This window comes from Amyelois transitella, chromosome 16 (assembly GCF_032362555.1).
Source record: "Amyelois transitella isolate CPQ chromosome 16, ilAmyTran1.1, whole genome shotgun sequence".
In the NCBI taxonomy this organism is placed as follows: Eukaryota; Metazoa; Arthropoda; class Insecta; order Lepidoptera; family Pyralidae; genus Amyelois; species Amyelois transitella.
In genome coordinates, this window is record NC_083519.1 from 1,227,777 (window position 1) to 1,249,084 (window position 21,308).

The following is a 21,308-nucleotide window of genomic DNA, read 5'->3' on the forward strand; positions in this document are numbered from 1 at the left end:
TCTCCAGATTCTTAATTATACCTAAACTAATAAGCAAAATTTCAAGAAGATTGATTCAGAAGATAATGCGTGAAGAGGCAATAAGCAAGCAAACTTACTTTCGCATTTAAAATATTAGTTAAGACTAGCTGTGCCCGCGACTTCGTCCGCGTGGTATAGTTATTTTGTGCACATTGAAGCCTTCAAGGATAAATAATTTTCCCCATTTTTTCCAATTTTCCATTATTTCTTGGCTCCTAATAGTTGCAGCGTGAATTTATATAGCCTAAAGCCTTCCTCGACAAATGGTTTATTCAACACAAAAAGAATTTTTCAATCCGAACCAGTAGTTCCTGAGATTAGCGCGTTCAAACAAACAAACAAACAAACTCTTCAGCTTTATAATATTAGTATATAGTATATAGATTTTATTAAGACGATACTATTGTGAAACTAAGCGAGGTTGTTTTAAAATCAATTCTCAGTTCAAACAAGCGTACGACCATACCTATACCGTTGAAATCTTGTGGCTTGTGGTTTTATCTACTTACTATTATTATTTTCTATATTTATCTACTTCCGTTCTATTGGACGTTTTATTATTATAAAGAATATGCACACAAGTTGAGCGAGTTCGCAAAAATATTTTTTTTTAATTGATGCATAACCTGTTTCCTTGTGTTTCCTGGAAGGAAAAATAGACCCATAAAATTAATATGAATTTTTAAGGAAACAATCATTTCAATAACACATTTACATCCACGTGCAATGTAGATATAAGAAACCATTGAAGTGCAAAGGTTAACAAGATACTCGTTAATGGGATAATATTTCTCACGGCAAACTTTTCTGACTATTTTCGTTTCAATTTTGATTTCTTTCTGCAGTCGTTAGCTGTCACATCAACATCCCAAGTCAAGTATTCCAAACTCAAACAAACTCGGAAATTTACTCGCCAAGATACAGCACCAAATTTTCAATATGGATAGCGTTTATGGTGAAACTAAGCGAACCCTAAACTGCCCTTCAACATGATATGTTTCATCAACATTGATGCGTGGTGGCACGTAATTAGACCCTCAGTGACCAACGGTCAGGAATATTCAGCTAGACCAAAATACAGGAGCGAATGCGGTAATACGCCTGGCGTTAATTATGGTCATACAAAAAGATACTCTAAACTTTCAAAGAGTAAGATACCTAATTACGCGTGATAATAAGCGCCAGAGTCAGCAGTCTTGAAAAGACTGAAAGGCCACGTTCAGCTTTATGGCTTAATGTTAAAATTGAGATTCAAATAATGACAGGTTGCTAGCCCGCCGCCTAAAATTAGAATCGCAAGTTTAGAAGCTGCTTTTCGAAATGAAAAACGTATTAAAAAAAACACCTATAGTTTCCAGCGGACACACTACTTGCTTGCTTTCATTTCAAGAATTCTTATTCATAATTCATAACTAACATCATGCTCAAGGACCGTACAATATAAGGGACATTATTTTCTGGAGAGGGTCACTATTCATATGAAATGACTACATATTGTTTACAAATCTTTCCTACAGAAACAGTTAATGATAAACATATTACTCAATTTCATGAATATTTAACAGGTCAAGGCCTTGATGTACCGGCTTCAGACCCGATTAATGTAAATAGTACGTAAACAACAACAAACATGTTGGAAACACTGTTTATTAAAGTTATTCTCGTGATGGCTGAAGTTGGCCAGGAAGTGTATATGTTTGTGTTTGTTAATCTTTCACGCAAAATCTTTTAAACTGTTTTTCAGAAAACTTTAAGTAATAGTGTCGTGTGGTTCCCGGCACCAATACAAAAAAGAATAGGACCACTCCATTTCTTTCCCATGGATGTCGTAAAAGGCGACTAAGGGATTAGCTCAGAGAGTAGGGCTTACATACTTGTGATTCCTTTTTTTGGCGATGGGCTAGCAACCTGTCACTATTTGGATCTCAATTCCATCATTAAGCCGAGCAGCTGAATGTGGCCATTCAGTCTTTTCGGGACTATTGGCTCTGTCTACCCCGTAAGGGATATAGACGTGACTATATGTATGTATGTTTAAGTGATAATTTAAAATTTAAAGACATACATTTAAGCTAGATAAAAACGCAGGCATTTGGGGCACCTAGGTAGCAACCTAACCCGGATCATGATACATACATACATACATAAAATCACGCCTCTTTCCCGGAGGGGTAGGCAGAGACTACCTCTTTCCACTTGCCACGATCTCTGCATACTTCTTTCGCTTCGTCCACATTCATAACTCTCTTCATACAAGCTCGGCGGTTTCGGGTACTTTTGACCTGACCCTTTACCAGGACGTCCTTAATTTGATCAAGATACGTTCGTCTAGGTCTTCCCACTCCGACCTTTCCCTCCACACTCTCCTTGTATATCTGCTTAGTCAACCTGCTTTCATTCATCCTCTCCACATGACCGAACCATCTTAACATACCCTTTTCTATTCCTGTAACTACATCTTCTTTCACATCACAACATTCCCTTATCACGCTGTTCCTTATCCTGTCACTCAATTTCACACCCATCATACTCCTTAACGCTCTCATTTCCACTGCATTTATTCTGCTTTCATGCTTCTTTTGCCATACCCAACTTTCACTCCCATACATTAATGTCGGGACCAACACGCCCCTGTGCACAGCCAGTCGAGCCTTTTTGGATAGTTTCTGACTGCTCATAAAGGCATGCAAAGCTCCATTCACCATGTTCCCCGCGTTCACTCTCCTTTCAATATCACTATCATACTTGCCATCTGATGTAAACTTTGATCCTAGATATACAAACTCTTTCACTTGCTCCACTTTTTCTCCTCCAATCAAAATATTACATGCTGTCATTTCTTTCTCCATTTCAAAAACCAGTGTTTTAGTTTTACTTACGTTCACTTTCATTCCTTTCTCTTTTAAAGCTTCATGCATACAGTTTACCATCTCCTGTAACTCCTCCGCTGATGACGCCAGTATAACCTGATCGTCGGCATAGAGCAGACATTTGACGAGTAACTCATTCATCCTTAATCCACTTTTAGACTCTTTCAAATCTGTCAAACAGCTATCCATAAATAGGTTGAACAGCCACGGTGACGCAACACATCCTTGCCTAACGCCTTTCTCAATCTTAAACCACTCAGTGTGCGCTCCGTTTATCCTGACACAAGCACTCGAATCCTCATATAAGGATTTCAGTGCTCGTATTAAGAGACTGCTCACCCCATGCATAGAAAGTGCTGACCACAATTCATTCCTCTCAACTCTGTCATAGGCCTTTTCCAGATCTACGAATGTGCAATAGACTTTTTGACTCTTGGCCAAAAACTTTTCGGCTATGCACCGCAAGGAAAAGACCTGATCAGTACATCCCATTCCCTTTCGAAATCCCGCTTGAGCATCCCATATTTTGTCATCAGTTTCATTCCTGACTCTATTAATCAATACCTTAGCATACAATTTGCCGACGACGCTAAGCAGGCTTATACCACGATAATTTTTGCAGTCCAGCTGTGACCCTTTTCCTTTGTAAAGTGGCACGATAACAGCCTTACACCAATCTTTTGGTACTCGGCCGCTTCTCCAACACAAATTGAAAAGGCAGTACAACTGACTAGCTACTACGCCTTTTCCTGCTTTAAGCATCTCGACCGACACTCTATCACACCCAGCAGCCTTTCCCGCTTTCATACTCTTAAGTGCTTCCACAATTTCGAACATTTCAATTTCGCCTTCCATCTCATTCTCTTTTTCTTCGCTATAGCAGAAATCTTTCTTATTTCCTTCCTTTTTTTCAAATAAACTTTCAAAATAGTCCTTCCATATCTTTAGTACACATTCTTCTCCTTTCACAACGCTACCATCCTGGCATCTGATCCTAGTCAGCTCTCTGGTTATAGTATTTCCTCGGGCTGACCTTACGGATTTCCAGAATACTTTCAGATTTGACTGAAAGTCTTCTGATAGCCTTTTATCAAAATCCTCTTTATACTCTTCTTTCTTTCTAATCACAGCTTTCTTAACCAAATCTTTCATTTTCTTATATTCCTTACGTGCTTCATTCACATCTTCATCTATAACCTCTTGCATTCTTAAGTTAGCTTTTGCTGCTAACAAATCCAGCCATGCTTTCTTCTTTAATCGCACAAGTTCTTGCACATCTTTACTCATCCACGCATTTTTGTGATTTTTTCCTTTCCTTCTTCTACTTACACCACACACTTCAACAGCTACTTTCACAATTCTTTCTTTAAATTCCTTCCATCCATCTTCAATATAGCTCATTTCCTCTAAATCTTCAAATTCATCCTTCAGTCTATTAATATACTTCTTACCTACATCCATATCTTGCAAATTTTCTACTTTTACTCTTTCCAAAGCGCTGGTTTGCTCCCTTACCCTGTGCCGCCAGCGATTGAAGATACCCCTTATCCGGGATATCACCAGTAAATGGTCCGAGTCAATGCCAGCACCGCGATATGCACGGGTATCCAGCACTTTGTTCTTCAATCTTTCATCTACAATCACAAAGTCTATCATACTTTTTAAAATACCTTCCACTCTTGTGTAGGTGTGGATCTCTTTATGTTGAAACATTGAGTTCGACACAAAAAGATCCCACTCTAGACAAATTTCTAATACACTTCTTCCATTATCATTCACCTTTTCGTCACCAAACGCACCAAGCACCTTTTCATATCCATCACGCTTTACACCCACCCATCCATTAAAATCACCTAACATAATAATCTTCTCATTTGGCTTGGTAACTTTCAATACTTCTCTTACACTATTCCAGAACTCCTCGTTTTCGCTTTTTGCTGATGTTGTACCCCTCGAACCCACATCCCAAGGTGCATAAACACCTAGAACGAAGATCCGAGTGATTCCAACTTTCAGCCTAATCCATAGAAGACGAGGGCTGACACACTCATACTCATTCACGCACTCAGCCATTCGTGCAGAAAGAATTAGACCGACCCCTTGACAGCCTCGGCTGGTACTGGAAATTCCAGACCAATACGCCGTGTAAGGGCCGTGCTGCGTCGCGTCGCATCCTTTCCGCTTCGTTTCATTCACGCACAACACATCCAAACGTCTTTCATCCATCATCTGGCATACTTCCTCAATCTTATCCTTCATTCCTCCTCTTACATTCATCGTCGCAAAGCGGCTTTCAGCAGACCGCATACCGCTCCCGCCGGGAACGAGACGTGATGGGGTGCGGACACCATCGCCGCCATCTAGGTGCTCTTTCAAAAGATTTGCATCCATGCGATTCCCACGAGACGCTAGGGAAAAATTTTGTCCGCCCCAGCAGAGCCCCGCATGCCAGGGTAAGGCTAGCCATTACCTGGGGGTCGCCCAACCCCATGGCGGAAGTGGCACGCTCGAGACTAGGCTCGCCCCTAGCCATGCATCCATCGGCGCGGCAGACCTTAGATTGGCAGGGATTTACATTAAAGAGGAATCCCAAGTCTATCCCTTAGTCGGCTCTTACGACATCCGTGTGAAAGAGATGGAGTGGTCCTATTCTTTTGTAATGGTGCCGGGAACCACACGGATCATGATCCATCATTCAATTTCCTTAATTGCACCTATAATGATGTACCTATATGTAAGTAGGTATATCATTTTAACAACCAATGCAATTGTATGTATTATGATGTGTTTTGGCCAATAAATCATCTTTATACCTATATGTTTTCCCTCCTAATGTCCTCGTAACAGTGTAGGTGAGCCAAATATCCCAAGTTTAGTATGATGATGTGTTTTGACCAATAAATTAAATCTATGTTTTCCCTCCTAACGTGCTTGCGGCATTACGCCATTTATCCCACTTAATTTGTGGTCAACATAAAACAATGGTGACAAGTGGTGACAACCACGAGGCATCCGTGCTATTGTAATGTTACAATAAAGTAGTGAGTTCATAGTCAGTAGAGATGTGTTAGATTTTATATATCAGTGTAATCGTCATATTAACATTTAACATTATGGAATACTAGTCTTTACACGGAGCTTCGAACTCGCGAATTTCGCGCCACAGACACGCGCGAATTTAACGCCGCCTACACGTGCGAATTCGCAAATCCCACGGGCTCTATATTTTTTGCCGTGATGAAAAGTATTATATGTCCTCCAGTCTCTTAAGTTACATATACGCCAAATTTCAATAACATTAGTTCAGTAGATAACGTGTGAAGAGATAACTAACAAACAAATAAACTTACTTTTACATATAATATATTAGTTGGTTTATAATTCATACCTACATGCATGTGGCAATTTTTTGTGAATGACAATGTTGGAACTCCTTTAACAGGAAATGATTTATCACCAACTTAAATTATTTTCAAGACTGTTGGCTCTGTTTACCCCATACAGGATATAGACAAGTCCATATGTATGTATTTTTATCAACCTATTGATAATTAAAAATATAACTAATATCCCCTATACATACATACATAAATCATGCCTTCTTCCCACTTTCATAACTCTTCATGCAAGCTTCGTCTGTTTCGGGTACTCTTGACCTGACCTTTTGCTAGGAAGTCTCTGATTTAATCACGGTAAATTTGTCTAGGTCTACGTCAACTGTCCTATTCACACAAAAAACCTGGGGATTTTCAAGGCAAGAGTGAATAGGCATTATTTGAGCTCACATGCACCAATCCAGGTCTCATCTTGCTTTCAACCAGGCAGATAGAAGTCAAATGCACTTAAATCTATTGTAAAATAGAATATTCATGAGGCTGAACAACTTTTGTTAAAGTATCATTTTTAGAAATTGATCATTTGTGGAAAGATATTGGAGAGGCCTAAGCCCAGCAGTGGGTGATGTGCTGTAGAAGAAGAAAAAATATTACTATCCAGAAAAGAGAAGAAGACCAATTAGAGAAAAAGGAACTAGTGGCACATAGCCTTTGATACCTTGTATGTAACAAAGGCCACTATTTGGTAAAAAAAAATTGGTTGGTAATAATTAAACTACCTTCTCTCTGTAATGTGTAAATAACAACTAAAACAAACTGTACTTACAGTTTAAGAATTATTATAGAATAAAATTTATGAATATTTTTCTTTTTAATCCCATCATTACAATTAGGTACACCTACCTAAATTGCTATTAGGTGTATAAGAAATTTATTTTTGTGTAAATTTATTAATTTTCTAACCTGAAATCTGGTTGCAGAAGGGTGGTCCTTAAATCGTGATGGCTTTTCAATATCCCGAAAACTGCTCTTCGTCACTGGGGAGGCGGCGGCTACTATCACGGGTCCGTTAGCTGGACCATCTGCAAGTAGCCGGTCTCTTTCCCCCGCATCTTTCGCCCTGAACTGCAGTCCCACTTCCACATCATCACTTCTCGACGGCAAAGATAATTCTGGATACTGGATATTCCCATTTGTCGCTGCCATAGATTTAGCAGAACTTATCTTTCGAAATCGGCCAATAATAACATCTTCTTCGTCATTCAGCGGCACTGCTAACCTCTCCGCCGGCACCGAAGATTTAGCATCGGTCTTAACTGGACTTAATTCTATATCTTTCTGAGGAGATGCCATTTTGATTATAGTCTATAATGAATACTTTTTAATTCAAAACGTGCTCATGTTTCACTGAACACGCGCATTTTTTGATAGTCGTGTCCACGATAACTAATTTGCATATTAAGACTTCACTCCACGAATGCAATAAAGTTGTGTTTATTATCAGTTTGAAAATGCTTTACTTTATTTCATGAAAAACTTTTCGTTACTAATTCGAAAAGGATAAGTTTCGAATTTCGAAAAACATAAAATCACTATATCTTTCCACACATCCTCTAACGACAAAGTTTGACAAATGACTGACTGGACTCAACTGCATTGAAATTTTAAATCATACCAATTTGACGTTTGACTTTGACATTAAAATGAGTGATGAAGAATTCGCAAAATGACGTTCATTATTCATTCGTTCACAGTGACATTTTGTTCTTTGTCAATTGTCAAATCAAAAATTCTAAATCAAATCAAAACAATCAGGCGGCCGCCGGCTTTGGCCGCTTATTATAAATTTTTTTGAAATATTTTTAAAAATTGATACAAAATGGGATTTGATAACGCGCGGATATTATTAGATAGCCCCAGTAATACATACTACACTGGTCAAACGCTTAATGGGCGTCTTATATTTTCGAGAGACAAGGTCAAAAAGTTCAGAGGTATGTATTTTTAATTTTTACAACGGCTTTGATGAAAATATGCCCAATTTACTTCGTAGTCGTGGTATTAAAGTTTGCAGAATTTGGTCTTCATAGCTAAGCAAAACTAACATACGTACTCATCATGTCTAAACTTAGCATAGTTTCGGCGTAACAACAAGATTTAATAAAATACAAAAAGCCGACGGCCTTGGCAATAATTTGTTGAAAACTTAACCATATGTGTACCATCAACTAGGTTCAAACTCTACTAGCAAATCCGTGGCGCGCGGGAAGATCTTGACAACTAGACCTACATGATTTTTTTTTTATTGGTCCAAACGCTTTCTAAGCCTATTATTCACCTTGTCAAAAAAAAACAGCCAGATTGGTAGAATAATTGCGGAGATATTGCATTTGGTAGTATGTGGATAACTCGATAATTAGGGTTTTTTTCTTGACAAGACTATATATCAATTTTCGAATTCTCAGAATTTTTGCGAAAATTATTACAAGTTGTTTTATCAACTTACGATCTGAAAACAAATGAGGTTCCTAATCTGATATGTGAATTTGTTCCTTTAGAAATTGTACCTCCTTCCCCGATGTAAACTGATAAAACGAATTAATCGGTTATACTCGATTTATATCATACGTACGTTACTTAATATTTTGATTAATACATTTAAAATTTATTTATTTTTTTACATAGTAAATTGATATATTCAGATAATTAGTTAATCTAACGCAAGTATAATTGTTTTCTAGTTTGGTAGGTACATAACTTTGATCAATCTCACAATATTTTTATATTTTAATAAATATTGACTTTCGTACTAGTTGTTGTCCAAAGCTTCGCCTGCGTAACTCACATCAGGCTCCATGGAATACAATATACAATAAAAAGGTTTTTACATTTGTAAGCATTTTTGTCACTAGCTTTTATTTTTAAGGAATATAAAAAAAGGAAAGATTTGGTTAAGAAAGCTGTGATTAGAAAGAAAAAAGAGTATAAAGAGGAATTTGATAAAAGGCTATCAGAAGACTTTCAGTCAAATCTGAAAGTATTCTGGAAATCCGTAAGGTCAGCCCGAGGAAAAACTATAACCAGAGAGCTGACTAGGATCCGATGCCAGGATGGTAGCGTTGTGAAAGGAGAAGAATGTGTGCTAAAGATATAGGAAGGAATATTTTAAAAGTTTATTTGAAAAAAAAAAGGACATAATAACGATTTCTGCTATAGCGAAGAAAAAGAGAATGAGATGAAAGGCCAAATTGAAATTTTCGAAATTGTGGAAGCACTTAAGAGTATGAAAGCGGCCAAGGCTGCTGGGTATGATAGTGTGGGTCGAGATGCTAAAAGCAGGAAAAGGCGTAGTAGCTAGTCAGTTGTACTGCCTTTTCAATTTGTGTTGGAGAAGCGGCCGAGTACCTACTAAAAGATTGGTGTAAGGCTGTTATCGTACCACTTTACAAAGGAAAAGGGTCACAACTGGACTGCAAAAATTATCGTGGTATAAGCCTGCTTAGCGTCGTCGGCAAATTGTATGCTAAGGTATTGATTAATAGTCAGGAATGAAACTGATGATAAAATATGGGATGCTCAAGCGGGATTTCGAACGGGAATGGGATGTACTGATTAGGTCTTTTCTTTGCGGTGCATAGCCGAAAAGTTTTTGGCCAAGAGTCAAAAAGTCTATTGCACATTCGTAGATCTGGAAAAGGCCTATGACAGAGTTGTGAGGAATGAATTGTGGTCAGCACTTTCTATGCATGGGGTGAGCAGTCTCTCAATACGAGCACTAAAATCCTTATATGAGGATTCGAGTGCTTGTTTTAGGATAAACGGAGTGCACACTGAGTGGTTAAGATTGAGAAAGACGTTAGGCAAGGATGTGTTGCGTCACCGTGGCTGTTCCACCTATTTATGGATAGTTGTTTGACAGATTTGAAAGACTCTGAAAGTGGATTAAGGATGAATGAGTTACTCGTCAAATGTCTGCTCTATGCCGACGATCAGGTTATACTGGCGTCATCAGCAGAAGAGTTAGTGGAGATGGTAAACTGTATGCATGAAGCTTTAAAGGAGAAAGGAATGAAAGTGAACGTAAGTAAAACTAAAACACTGGTTTTTGATTTGGAGAAAGAAATGACAGCATATAATATTTTGATTGGAGGAGAACAAGTTGAGCAAGTGAAAGAGTTTGTATATCTAGGATCAAAGTTTACATCAGATGGCAAGTGTGATAGTGATATTGAAAGGAGAGTGAACACGGGGAACATGGTAAATGGAGCTTTGCATGCCTTTATGAGCAGTCAGAAACTATCCAAAAAGGCTCGACTGGGTGTGCATGGCGTGTTGGTCCCGACATTAATGTATGGGAGTGAAAGTTGGGTATGGCAAAAGAAGCACGAAAGCAGAATAAATGCAGTGGAAATGAGAGCGTTAAGGAGTATGATGGGTGTGAAATTGAGTGACCGGATAAGGAACAGCGTGATAAGGGAATGTTGTGATGTGAAAGAAGATGTAGTTACAGGAATAGAAAAGGGTATGTTAAGATGGTTCGGTCATGTGGAGAGGATGAATTAAAGCAGGTGGACTAAGCAGATATACAAGGAGAGTGTGGAGGGAAAGGTCGGAGTGGGAAGACCTAAACGAACGTATCTTGATCAAATTAAGGACGTCCTGGTAAAGGGCCAGGTCAAAAGTACCCGAAACCGCCGAGCTTGCATGAAGAGAGTTATGAATGTGGATGAAGCGATGGAAGTATGCGGAGATCGTGGCAAATGGAAAGAGGTAGTCTATGCCTACCCCTCCGGGAAAGAGGCGTGATTTTATGTATGTACATATGTAGTAATAGAAATATGATGATAGTAATAGAAAATAATGTTCTGGGGGTACATTTTTAATAACAGCGGCCCAGTTTTCGCAAGCAAGTCAAGGTCGCAATGTATGCAGATGAAGTTGCTTCCCATCCACCAAGGATTTTAATAACAGTTTTGGTTTAAAATTGTTGTTTACTACATAAAAGACGAAATATAATAGGTGAAAAACTTGATAACTCATCTTTACATTCTGGAAAATATATTGATAAGTGGATAAGTCACTTGATAAGTCGTCGGTACGCATATTGACATGTCGATTATTTCAAAAACTAAGAAAAATTATGCAAATTACTGTACGTTATTCGAATCATCGTAAAAAGTTTACCTTAGATAAAGTATAAGTTATAAATGTAACAAACATATGCATTTTCCAGAGGAAGCCAAAGTTTAAAATGGCCGCCCTGTAAAATTGCTTTTTTCAACATGTCAAATTCTTCCCGCGGGGCACGGAAATATGACAGACACTTGTTGAATAGAACAACATAGCATTAATAACATATAAGAATATCTAGAATTCTAGTTATGTTAGGCACCACCCATAAATACATTTTCACATGTTCATTCCCTTTGAAATGCAATGATATACATTAAGTATCAAATACATAAATCCTTATGGCAATAATGTAAACATGGAAAACATTTAGTCTTCCTACCTCTCTGGGAAAGAAGCATGATTCTAAATGCATATAAGTCTATAAATAAGAACAATACTAAAAGTATTAAATTTGGTTCTCTAATACCTCATTCAGGAGGTGTCTTTAATTAGTCCACTAAAAATATCACATACCTACATACATACAGGTACATAATGTTTGTATAACTTGAAAGACTGAAAAGCTGTATCCAGCTGTATGACTCAAGGTTGCTAGTCCATCACCACCAAGCATCCCAAGTTTATAACATCACATAAATGATACATCACAAACTGTGAAAAGAACACAAATAATTTTATAACAACTTGTTATACATATAGTCATGTTTATATCCCCCGCGGGTTAGAAAGAGCCAATAATCTTGAAAAGACTGATATGATATGCCATGTAATGTCAAACAATGGCAGGTTGCTAGCCCATCACCTAAAAGAAGAATCATAAGTTTAAAAACCTATCACTTAGTCACCTTTATGCATGGAAAAGAGATGGAGTGGTTCTTTTCTTTCTTCTGTTCATGCAGGGAACCACACAACATGAATTAACCTTGTTTCAATGTTGTCAGGTATCTATGTATGTATGCGGGGATACTGCAAAGTGCACTGGTCAAAAATGGAACAGAACCCAAACTCACGAACTGACGGCGACCGGTACAGAGCCATCAACCATGACTCCTATGAGGAATACTTGAACCATAAGATATATCTGGCCGGCAGTTCTTCAGGTGATTTTTGGTTTATATATTTATTCATCATCATGCTGGCGTACAGGTTCCGTCCTGCAGCCTAGGACTGAAGACCGCAAACTAGGAATAAAATAGAATACCTGACTTACCCACAAATACATAACAACTTACACAAGATCTATGGTCAAAAGCATACCCTGGGCTCATCTCCACAGAGGTGAGGATGCAATCGAGCCTGAAGCCAGGAGAATGAAGAAGATTCATTATTGACGTTAGGTCTAATATATATTTATTTTTTCTCATTCATATTCATTCATATCTACTTAATTTTCCCAGGGGATCACCAGCTGCCTGCAGGTCAACATGACCTTCCATTCAGCATCAAAATCCCGGACAACTGTCCTACAGCCTTCGAAGGGGAACACGGTTACATCAGATATGAACTGAAAGTTGTTGTGGACAAAGCTTTCAAGACTGATCAAGAATTGATGATGTCTGTGAGAGTGATAGCTCCGTTGGATTTGAATTTGGTGCCAAATGCTAGAGTAAGTTTACATCTACATCCCTTGCGGGGTAGACAGAGCCCAAAGTCTCGAAAAGATTGAAAGGCCACATTCAGCTTGTGGTGTTTTAGGTAAAATGTCGCAGGGAAGAGAGATGAGACATAATTTAAAGATTATTCTATATAATTACAACCTTTAAAGGACTAGCGGACTAGCTTTATAATATTTAAGAGGGGGTTTAGCTATAGACACGAGATCCAGCAAGAAACCGCCAAAGGATAGCGAGCTACTTAACTTGTTGAGCGCTGAAGTAGACCAAAGGCGAAAGGCCGGGGCGCGCGCGCGCTTACATAGGGCTCCCGGGCTGTGAAGAGGGCGCAGGGGAGACTGCAGTGGCACATTTTGCGGGCCAACAGAGCCAACAGACTAGAAAAGACTGAAAAGCCACGTTCAGCTTTTTTTTTTTAAAGTTGTACATCTTACACTAGCTTTGCCCGCGACTTCGACCGCGTGGAATAGTTATTTTGGGCACTATTGAACCCTCACAGATGAATAATTTTCCCCGTTTTTTTTCACATTTTCCATTATTTCTTTGCTCCTTATAGTGGCAGCGTGATGTAACATAGCCTTAAGCCTTCCTCGAAAAAAAGGTCTATTCAACGCAAAAAGAATTTTTCAATTCGAACCAGTAGTTACTGAGATTAGCGCGTCCAAACAAACAAATAAACAAACTATTCAGCTTTTTACTATTAATATAGATTACAAACATAAATATCGTCACGTCTATAACCCTTGCGTGACAGACATTGTTTAACATTACCCACCTAACTGGTAAATTTCTATCAATTGTTTCAGGAGCCAATCGAAATGAAACTGGTAGACTCTTATTGCTGTTGGTGTGTCAGCGCTGGTTCTTCGGAGACCACAGTGAGGCTACCCACTACGGGGTACAGCAGCGGGCAGGTCATGCCGGTACAAGTCTGTTGTATCAACAGGAGCACCGAGGAAATAGATCTCAAAGTCACGATCAAAAAGGTTAGAACGTTTAGTGTTGTGCAAACTACAAGCCGTGTGGTTTCCGGCAGAATAGAATAGAATAGATTTATTTTTAAAATTGGATACAAGGTATCACTTATTGACGTCACATCACTTAAATCTAATTATAACTACTATCGATTCCAAAGCGCATGTGTAGAAGAAGCGGCGGAACAAACTGCTCTGCAGCATTTTCATCGGACGTCAATATTCACTCAAGAATAGTACCACAACATGATATCGTAAAATGCGAGTAAGGGTTATAGGACTTGTGATTCTTCTTGTAGGCGATGGGTTAGCAACCTGTCACTATTTGAATGTCAATTCCATCATAAAGCCGTACAGCGGAACGTGGCCTTTCAGACTTTTTAAGACTGTTGGATATGTCTACCCCGCAAGGGTTATAGACGTGATTATAAGATCTTAAAATTTCACATATATATAATGAAAATTCTGTAGAAGTTCATAAGGTACTTTACATTCTGGTAAAAACTATAGCACCCGTGGGCTTGCGAAAAACTTTTTTCCTTTTGTAGGTGGGGCTAAACTCGTCGCTTTTTGTTAGTGGCACTAAAATTGACGCTTTTTTGTAACATACATACATACATACAATCACGTCTATATCCCTTGCGGGGTAGACAGAGCCTACAGTCTTGTAAAGACTGATAGGCCACGTTCAGCTATTTGGATTTAAGATAGGATTGAGATTCAAATAGTGACAGGTTGCTAGCCCATCGCCTAAAAGAAGAATCCCAAGTTTATAAGCCTACCCCTTAGTCGGCTTTTACGACATCCATGGGAAAGAGATGGAGTGGTCCTATTCTTTTTTGTATTGGTGCCGGGAACCACACGGTTTTTTTTTAACTAGCGCAAAATTTGTCGCTTCTTGTAAGTGGCGCTAAATTCGGCGCTTTTTGTAGATGACGCTGAATTGGCGCAGTCGAACCTACTGGTGAAAACTATAACTATAATACTTATTACAGGAGATAACGTACCACGCCCGCAACGTGCCGGGCACGAAGCGCGTGCGCTGCACGCTGCTGGAGGACAAGCGGGGCCCTGTCCCGCCGCACGTGACGCGGACGTGGACCGTCGACATCGCAGTGCCCGAAGCTGACGTGCTCAATATGAGGAACTGCTCATTTATAGACGTCGATTATGAGCTGAAGGTAGTTTTTGCTATTAAACATGAAATTAGAGAGTTAAACATGAACCGTGTGGTTCCCGGCACCAATATTTATTTATTTATTTATTTAGGTACACCAACAAGTTACATGAAATAAATTTAGGAGTAACATTCAATTTATGTGCTAGGATGCAACCCAATTACAGGTGAACACAACTTTCAAGCAAACAGGCGAGTGTTATTTATTATTATTATTACAACAATATATTAAGATCAGGTAACTGTTACTATTAAAATTATAGTCTAGAGAATAAATATAAGAATAATAGAATAGGCCGTTCGCGCAATTTACGGCTTAGGACCAAGAGACTCGTTAAGACAACTCTTTAAGAAAATAAACATACCTACAGTAGCGTCCCAGTACATTTTTGATCTTATAATGTATGTTAGGAAAAATACCTCTTTTTTTCAAAAAGTTAGTGCCACAACTGATAGAAATTTACGTAATAAACATAAATTAGTCATGCCGTTTCATAGGCTTAGCAAAGTCAGTAAATCATTTATGGGGAACTGTATACGATTTTATAATAGGTTGCCGGAGTCTGTTCTTGATATGCCCAACCGAAAATTCAAAGAGTATGTAAAGAAAGTACTTTGTGGGAAGGCTTATTATAGGACTGATGATTACCTTAATGATAAAAACATCTGGCTCGAGCTTGGCACAGGAACCTCGTAATTAATTGTAGTTTAATTTGAACTTAAATCAAAATTTCAGTACACTCTGTACATAAATCTTTTTAAAATTGGCAATTCATAATATATATATATATATATATATTTTTCTTTTTTCAATATTAAATCTTATAAATATATAAATCTCCCGTGAACAATGTATTCTCCCGTCCACATTCTATTCTAAGTATAATTTAATATTGTGAAGTTGACGTTGTTGATGAAAATGCTGCAGTGCAGTTTGTTACCGCTTCTTCTGCACTGACGCCTTGGAAGCGGCAGTAAACTTAGTTTTTAAGTAATTTATTTGACGTCAACCAAGTTGTTAAACCATACGACAATTATTAAGCGATATAATAATATCCTATAATAATGAATAAAAATTTTGAATTTTGAATACATTTCAGAAATTAATTAACAGTTATTATTTAATATATGAATTTTTACCTTATATTTGTGAAATACAATATAAAAAAGAGTAGGACCAATCCATCTCTTTCCCATGGATGTCGTAAAAGGCGACTAAGGAATAAGCTTTAAAAATTGAAATTCTTCTTATAGACTACTAACTGTGCCCGCAACTTCATCCGCGTAGAATAGTTATTTTGGGCATCATTGAAGCCCTCAAGGATTAATAATTTTCCCCGTTTTTTTCACATTTTTTTGCTCCTTATAGTTGCAGCGTGATGTTATATAGCCTAAAGCCTTCCTCGCTAAATGGTCTATTCAACGCAAAAGAATTTTTCAATTCGAACCAGTATTTCCTGAAATTAGCGCGTTCAAACAAACAAACTCTTCAGCTTTATAATATTAGTATAGATGGGCTAGCAACCTGTCATTATTTGAATCTCAATTCTATCATTTAAGCCTAACAGCTGAACATGACCTATTAGTCTTTTCAAGACTGTTTGCTTTGTCCACCCCGCAAGGGATATAGACGTGATTACATATGAATGAAATGAAGTTTTTTTGTTTGTAATCTCTTCACGCGTTAGTCAGGTCAGTACTTACTGATAAAATGCGGATGCATGGTCGATTAGTAAAGTTGGCGTTTCGGTATGTCCAGAGAAGACGGGGAGTTTGTATTTGTTGGTATATATACCTACATATATATCTGCTTAAAACTTTCACTTAAAATATTAAATCCCTACATTAAAAAAAATGCTTTTTAATTTAAAAAAAATTGTTTACAGGATGTAAATGTAGAGGTGCGCTAAAAGCTAATATAATATGTATACTTATTGTCAGGTTGGCTGGAAGAGATCCCACTTAGGGATAAGCCCGCCTTTGTACTGTACTACTGTCTTATATTTATAATGTACTCCTTTAGTGAACAATAAAGCATTAACTAACGTACTAACTTATTTTCCCAGATCACCGTATCTCCCAACGGTTGCCACGATGACAGCGACGACAGTTGCCCCCTGATCTTCGGCACCATCCCACTGGGCTCCGCACAGCCCACACAATACCCACCAGCACCCACAGCCCAGGCTTACCCACCAGCGATCACCCACCAACCGTACCCAGCACACCATACTTACCAGCCGAATCAGCCATTTCCTACTCCGAACCCTGGTCTAAGTTCTTACCCAGTTAATCCACCTGTTGCCCCAGCTTCTCCTTACCCACCCAACCCTGTTGCGCATCCACCTTACCCCTACCACGTGGCGATTTCCCCTTACCCCCCAATTCCACCTCAATCAACTGCCTTACAAACTGCACCAAATCCTGGACCGTACCCTCAACCTCCGTATCCCACTGGACCCCAGACCTCAGAAACCCCTCCGTACCCCATCTCACCTCCAGGAAACCCTCAGTACCCTATCACGCCCCCTGGGAATCCTCAATATCCAGCATCCCCATATCCAACTTACCCAATCGGAGGTGGTCTGAAGACTGGGACGTTGGGCTTTGTGCATGGTGATGATAAAATGGCAGTCAGCATACCGCTTTTACCACCCGGTTCAGTTCCGATGCCCCAGGTAAGTTGTCAAATACCCTTATCAAAAACAAATAAAGGTTCTATTCTATTCGATGGATCTATTATTGATGAATAGCCATTAAAAACATATAAAGTACAATACATGGTAACTAGAACAATGATATTGTACCAAGACTGACGCAACTACGCGTAGAAAACATACATACATAAAATCACGCCTCTTTCTCGGAGGGGTAGGCAGAGACTACCTCTTTCCACTTGCCACGATCTCTGCATACTTCCTTCGCTTCATCCACATTCATAACTCTCTTCATGCAAGCTCGGCGGTTTCGCATTTAATACATTATTAAGATATTATTGCTATTATAAAAAATATGGTCGAATACAGAACCTCCTCCTTTTTCGAAGTCGGTTAAAAAGTGAAAAAACATTGATTGATTGATTTCAAATTTAATATATATACTTTATCATACATACCTACATATCATCCCGTCTATATCCCTTGCGGGGTAGACAGCCAACAACCAGAGCCATACTTTATCAACACTGTATTTTTTATTTCAGCCCGACATTTCGGCGAACCCGTATGCGGCTAGCGCTCCAGAACCTTCAACGCCTGATGACGTCACAAGTTAGTATATAATCTTCATATTCCACCAATGAGTTGAGCGCTTCATGACTTGTTTTAAACTGACTTATCCTGCGTAAATCGTAATATTCTATTTTCTATAGTTAAAACAAAGTCGATAATTAAAATGTTGTAAATTCTCATTTTCGCTTAAGCGATAAATAAACCTTCCTCATTGGTTAATATCGTTCACAGAGCCGCTAATGGAGGGCGGTATCGACCAATCACATTCGCCGCCTTACAACCCATCATTCGCCAATCAGAAGACTGATTGAATGGATTACAAGAAACTTTAAAATAGTGGCGATTGCATCACGATGCGCCTTACTAAAGCTAGCGGCAATATTTTTACAGTTACAACCATGGAAATTGGAAATAAAAGAACCTGCTCCCGTAGCATAGCAAGCGAAACGCTGTTTTTATCGCGCCAAAAACTAATCGTTTCGCTTTAAAACGAAACAGCGATAGTTTTTTGCGCGATAAAAACGGCGACGCGCGTTCCACACGGGGACTGAAAAACCAACGTAAAACAAAAAAAATACGTCGAGTCATTTTTTTTCTCTTATCTCTTTTTAATTAATTTATCTCTCTTTGTAGTTATACCATTTATAAATTTCAAGGTCATTGTTCTCAAATTAAACTTGATTATGCGACTGTTTTTTCCACCTTGGTTATACTTCCTTGGTTGCAAAACTATTTGCTTTTTAACCGCTGTATCACAGATATTTAAGACAAATACTTTAAACATAAACATTTTTTTATATTGTCGTTGCCAAATACATTTTATTCCGTGAATGAGAAAATTTGTATGAAAAATAAAAGTAGTTAAGTCTTCCAGTTTTCAAGCCTATGGGATCTTTTCATACCGTAGGTTATATTATCTATTTATAAGTAAATACTTACATCACAAAAGTGCCATAATTTTTTTAAAACAAGTAATTTAAATATGGTATATGTTAAACAATGATGAAAATTTATATAAAATGTTTGTAATCATTACTATTTTAAATACAATATTTACTTTTATACTGAATATCTACCTCTAAAGAGTACCATTTACAATAGGTCATAAATAATATATTTTGCTAAAAAAAATAAATATGCAGACGTTTCATGAAAGTCTTTGATAATTCGACACCTTAATTTACGATTATGCATTTCTAAGACATAATAAATTAGTTTTTAAGTGAAATTATAATATTTTTACGTGTGAAATTTTCTCATTGATGTCTAAACTTCTTAAATAGAAAGCGCACTGTGGTTATCACGGACGAAAAATGTTACACATATGCGACTATTTAAGCAGTTTATAATTATTGAGGATCTTATTTTTTTTATGTATGTTGCTAAGAATAAGCTTATGCAATTTTTTTTTAAATTTTTATTTAGTCATCCAGCTGAGCTGGTGCATTTATAAAGTACTTTTTAGTAATTAAGACATGCATATTCAATTATTATTTAAAATTTGCTAACACTACTCTATAAACAATAAGAGCATATGTACTTATCATCATATACCTTCTACAGCTGTCCCAATAGCAATAAAGTACTTAATTTTTTTTTATCCCGAAGCCAAACTCACTTTGAAAAAACACAAAGGATATTTCCATCTCTTTTTCATTGGCTTAATCATAAAGAGATGGAAAGATAACAGCCGACCAAATGCGAGCCGGAATCTCACTAGATCACACCTTAGGAGTTAGTGCGGGTTTTACTCGATCAAACGCGTCGAGCAAGTAAACGCGATTGCCCACTTCTGGGCTTATGCATCTCCAATCTTTCCTAGCTTTATCAAAGGGTTTTCTGGTCCAAGTTTACTCATACTTTATGAAGAATTAATAAAAGAATAGACATACCTATATATTAAATGTCTTCTCAACTTTGTGATAAATCTACTACTCGTATTGTGGCTACTTTTTCGATTAATTTATCGTACATGTCTATAGCGTATTAAGTCTAATGCACATTCATTTTTATGATTTAAACTTTGTTTAAGATTAATACTGGACTGTTGATACATTTTATTCTATAGTTTTAAGGCTGTTATTACATGTACTTCTACCAGTAGAATAAATATGATGGTGCTTTGTCTGTCTGTGATCAAAATGAGTTTTGAATTAAATTACTCGTTAAAATAACGCAACTTATTGAAATAGAATCTCTTAAGTACATATTTTAAGAAGAAACTTGTTTTTTTATGGAATTATATTTGACGACTTATTTTTGTAAGACGAATTTTAGACTAGTTTTGTTTTTAATAAGAAGAGCAATGTTTTTTATTCTTACGATGAAGATATGCAGAATACAGAATTACGTTATTCATAATAAATGTTTATTACTTCAAAAGTTGTTTTATTCAAAACCTATACGCAGGCGGATACCGTGTATATTTTTAACCTTTTAAGCGCTTGGCTAAATATCAATTGTCGTGCCCCTAGCGCGCCGCTACAAATCGATAAAATAATACCTACAATAAATAAGGAGGAGTAATCGTTGTATCGATAAAAAAAGTCAAAAAGTTTTTTATGTTTTTATTTAAAATCAGCCTTCTTGTATCACAATCATTCATCTTTAAGGTGAAAGCTTATCTCTAAGTGAAAATTAGTAAAATTTCCGAAATCTAACTTATTTTGACTAATTTGTGAGAGCGAATGGAGCGACCGTTTTAATAATTCTTATGTTTAAAGTTATACTTGTTAATTTAACTTTATTTCGTATGACACTGTTTATTTCATGCTGAATGATGCATTATACCTGATTATTTAACTGTTTGTTATTTTGTTTTTAAAATGCGCATTGCATTGTATCCCATCCCTATGGTCATATTTATGCGACACGCGCGATAGACACCGAAGAAAAGTCCGAGCTGCCAATTACTTATTTTTGTTTAAGTTTTTTCAATGCTTAGAGCTATGAAAC

General features: G+C 37.5%; 2 protein-coding genes across 2 annotated transcripts in view; one reads left to right on the top strand and one right to left on the bottom strand.

Annotated features, from left to right (window-relative positions):
* LOC106138925 (bumetanide-sensitive sodium-(potassium)-chloride cotransporter) overlaps positions 1–7,845 on the bottom strand; it is a 45,775-nt gene extending 37,930 nt beyond the window's left edge. Inside the window, exon 1 of the mRNA XM_060948535.1 lies at positions 7,190–7,845. Coding sequence (XP_060804518.1) covers positions 7,190–7,579 — 390 coding nt within the window. The 5' untranslated portion in view covers positions 7,580–7,845. The remainder of the gene's footprint in view (positions 1–7,189) is intronic.
* A 164-nt stretch (positions 7,846–8,009) lies between these two features.
* LOC106138926 (arrestin domain-containing protein 17) lies at positions 8,010–20,711 on the top strand. The gene is made up of 8 exons (XM_013340230.2): positions 8,010–8,220; positions 12,301–12,459; positions 12,757–12,965; positions 13,779–13,958; positions 14,942–15,127; positions 17,190–17,801; positions 18,326–18,392; positions 18,585–20,711. The coding sequence occupies exons 1-8, from the start codon at positions 8,106–8,108 to the stop codon at positions 18,662–18,664; spliced, it is 1,608 nt and encodes a 535-aa protein (XP_013195684.2). The 5' UTR covers positions 8,010–8,105; the 3' UTR covers positions 18,665–20,711.
* The last annotated feature ends 597 nt before the right edge of the window (positions 20,712–21,308 follow it).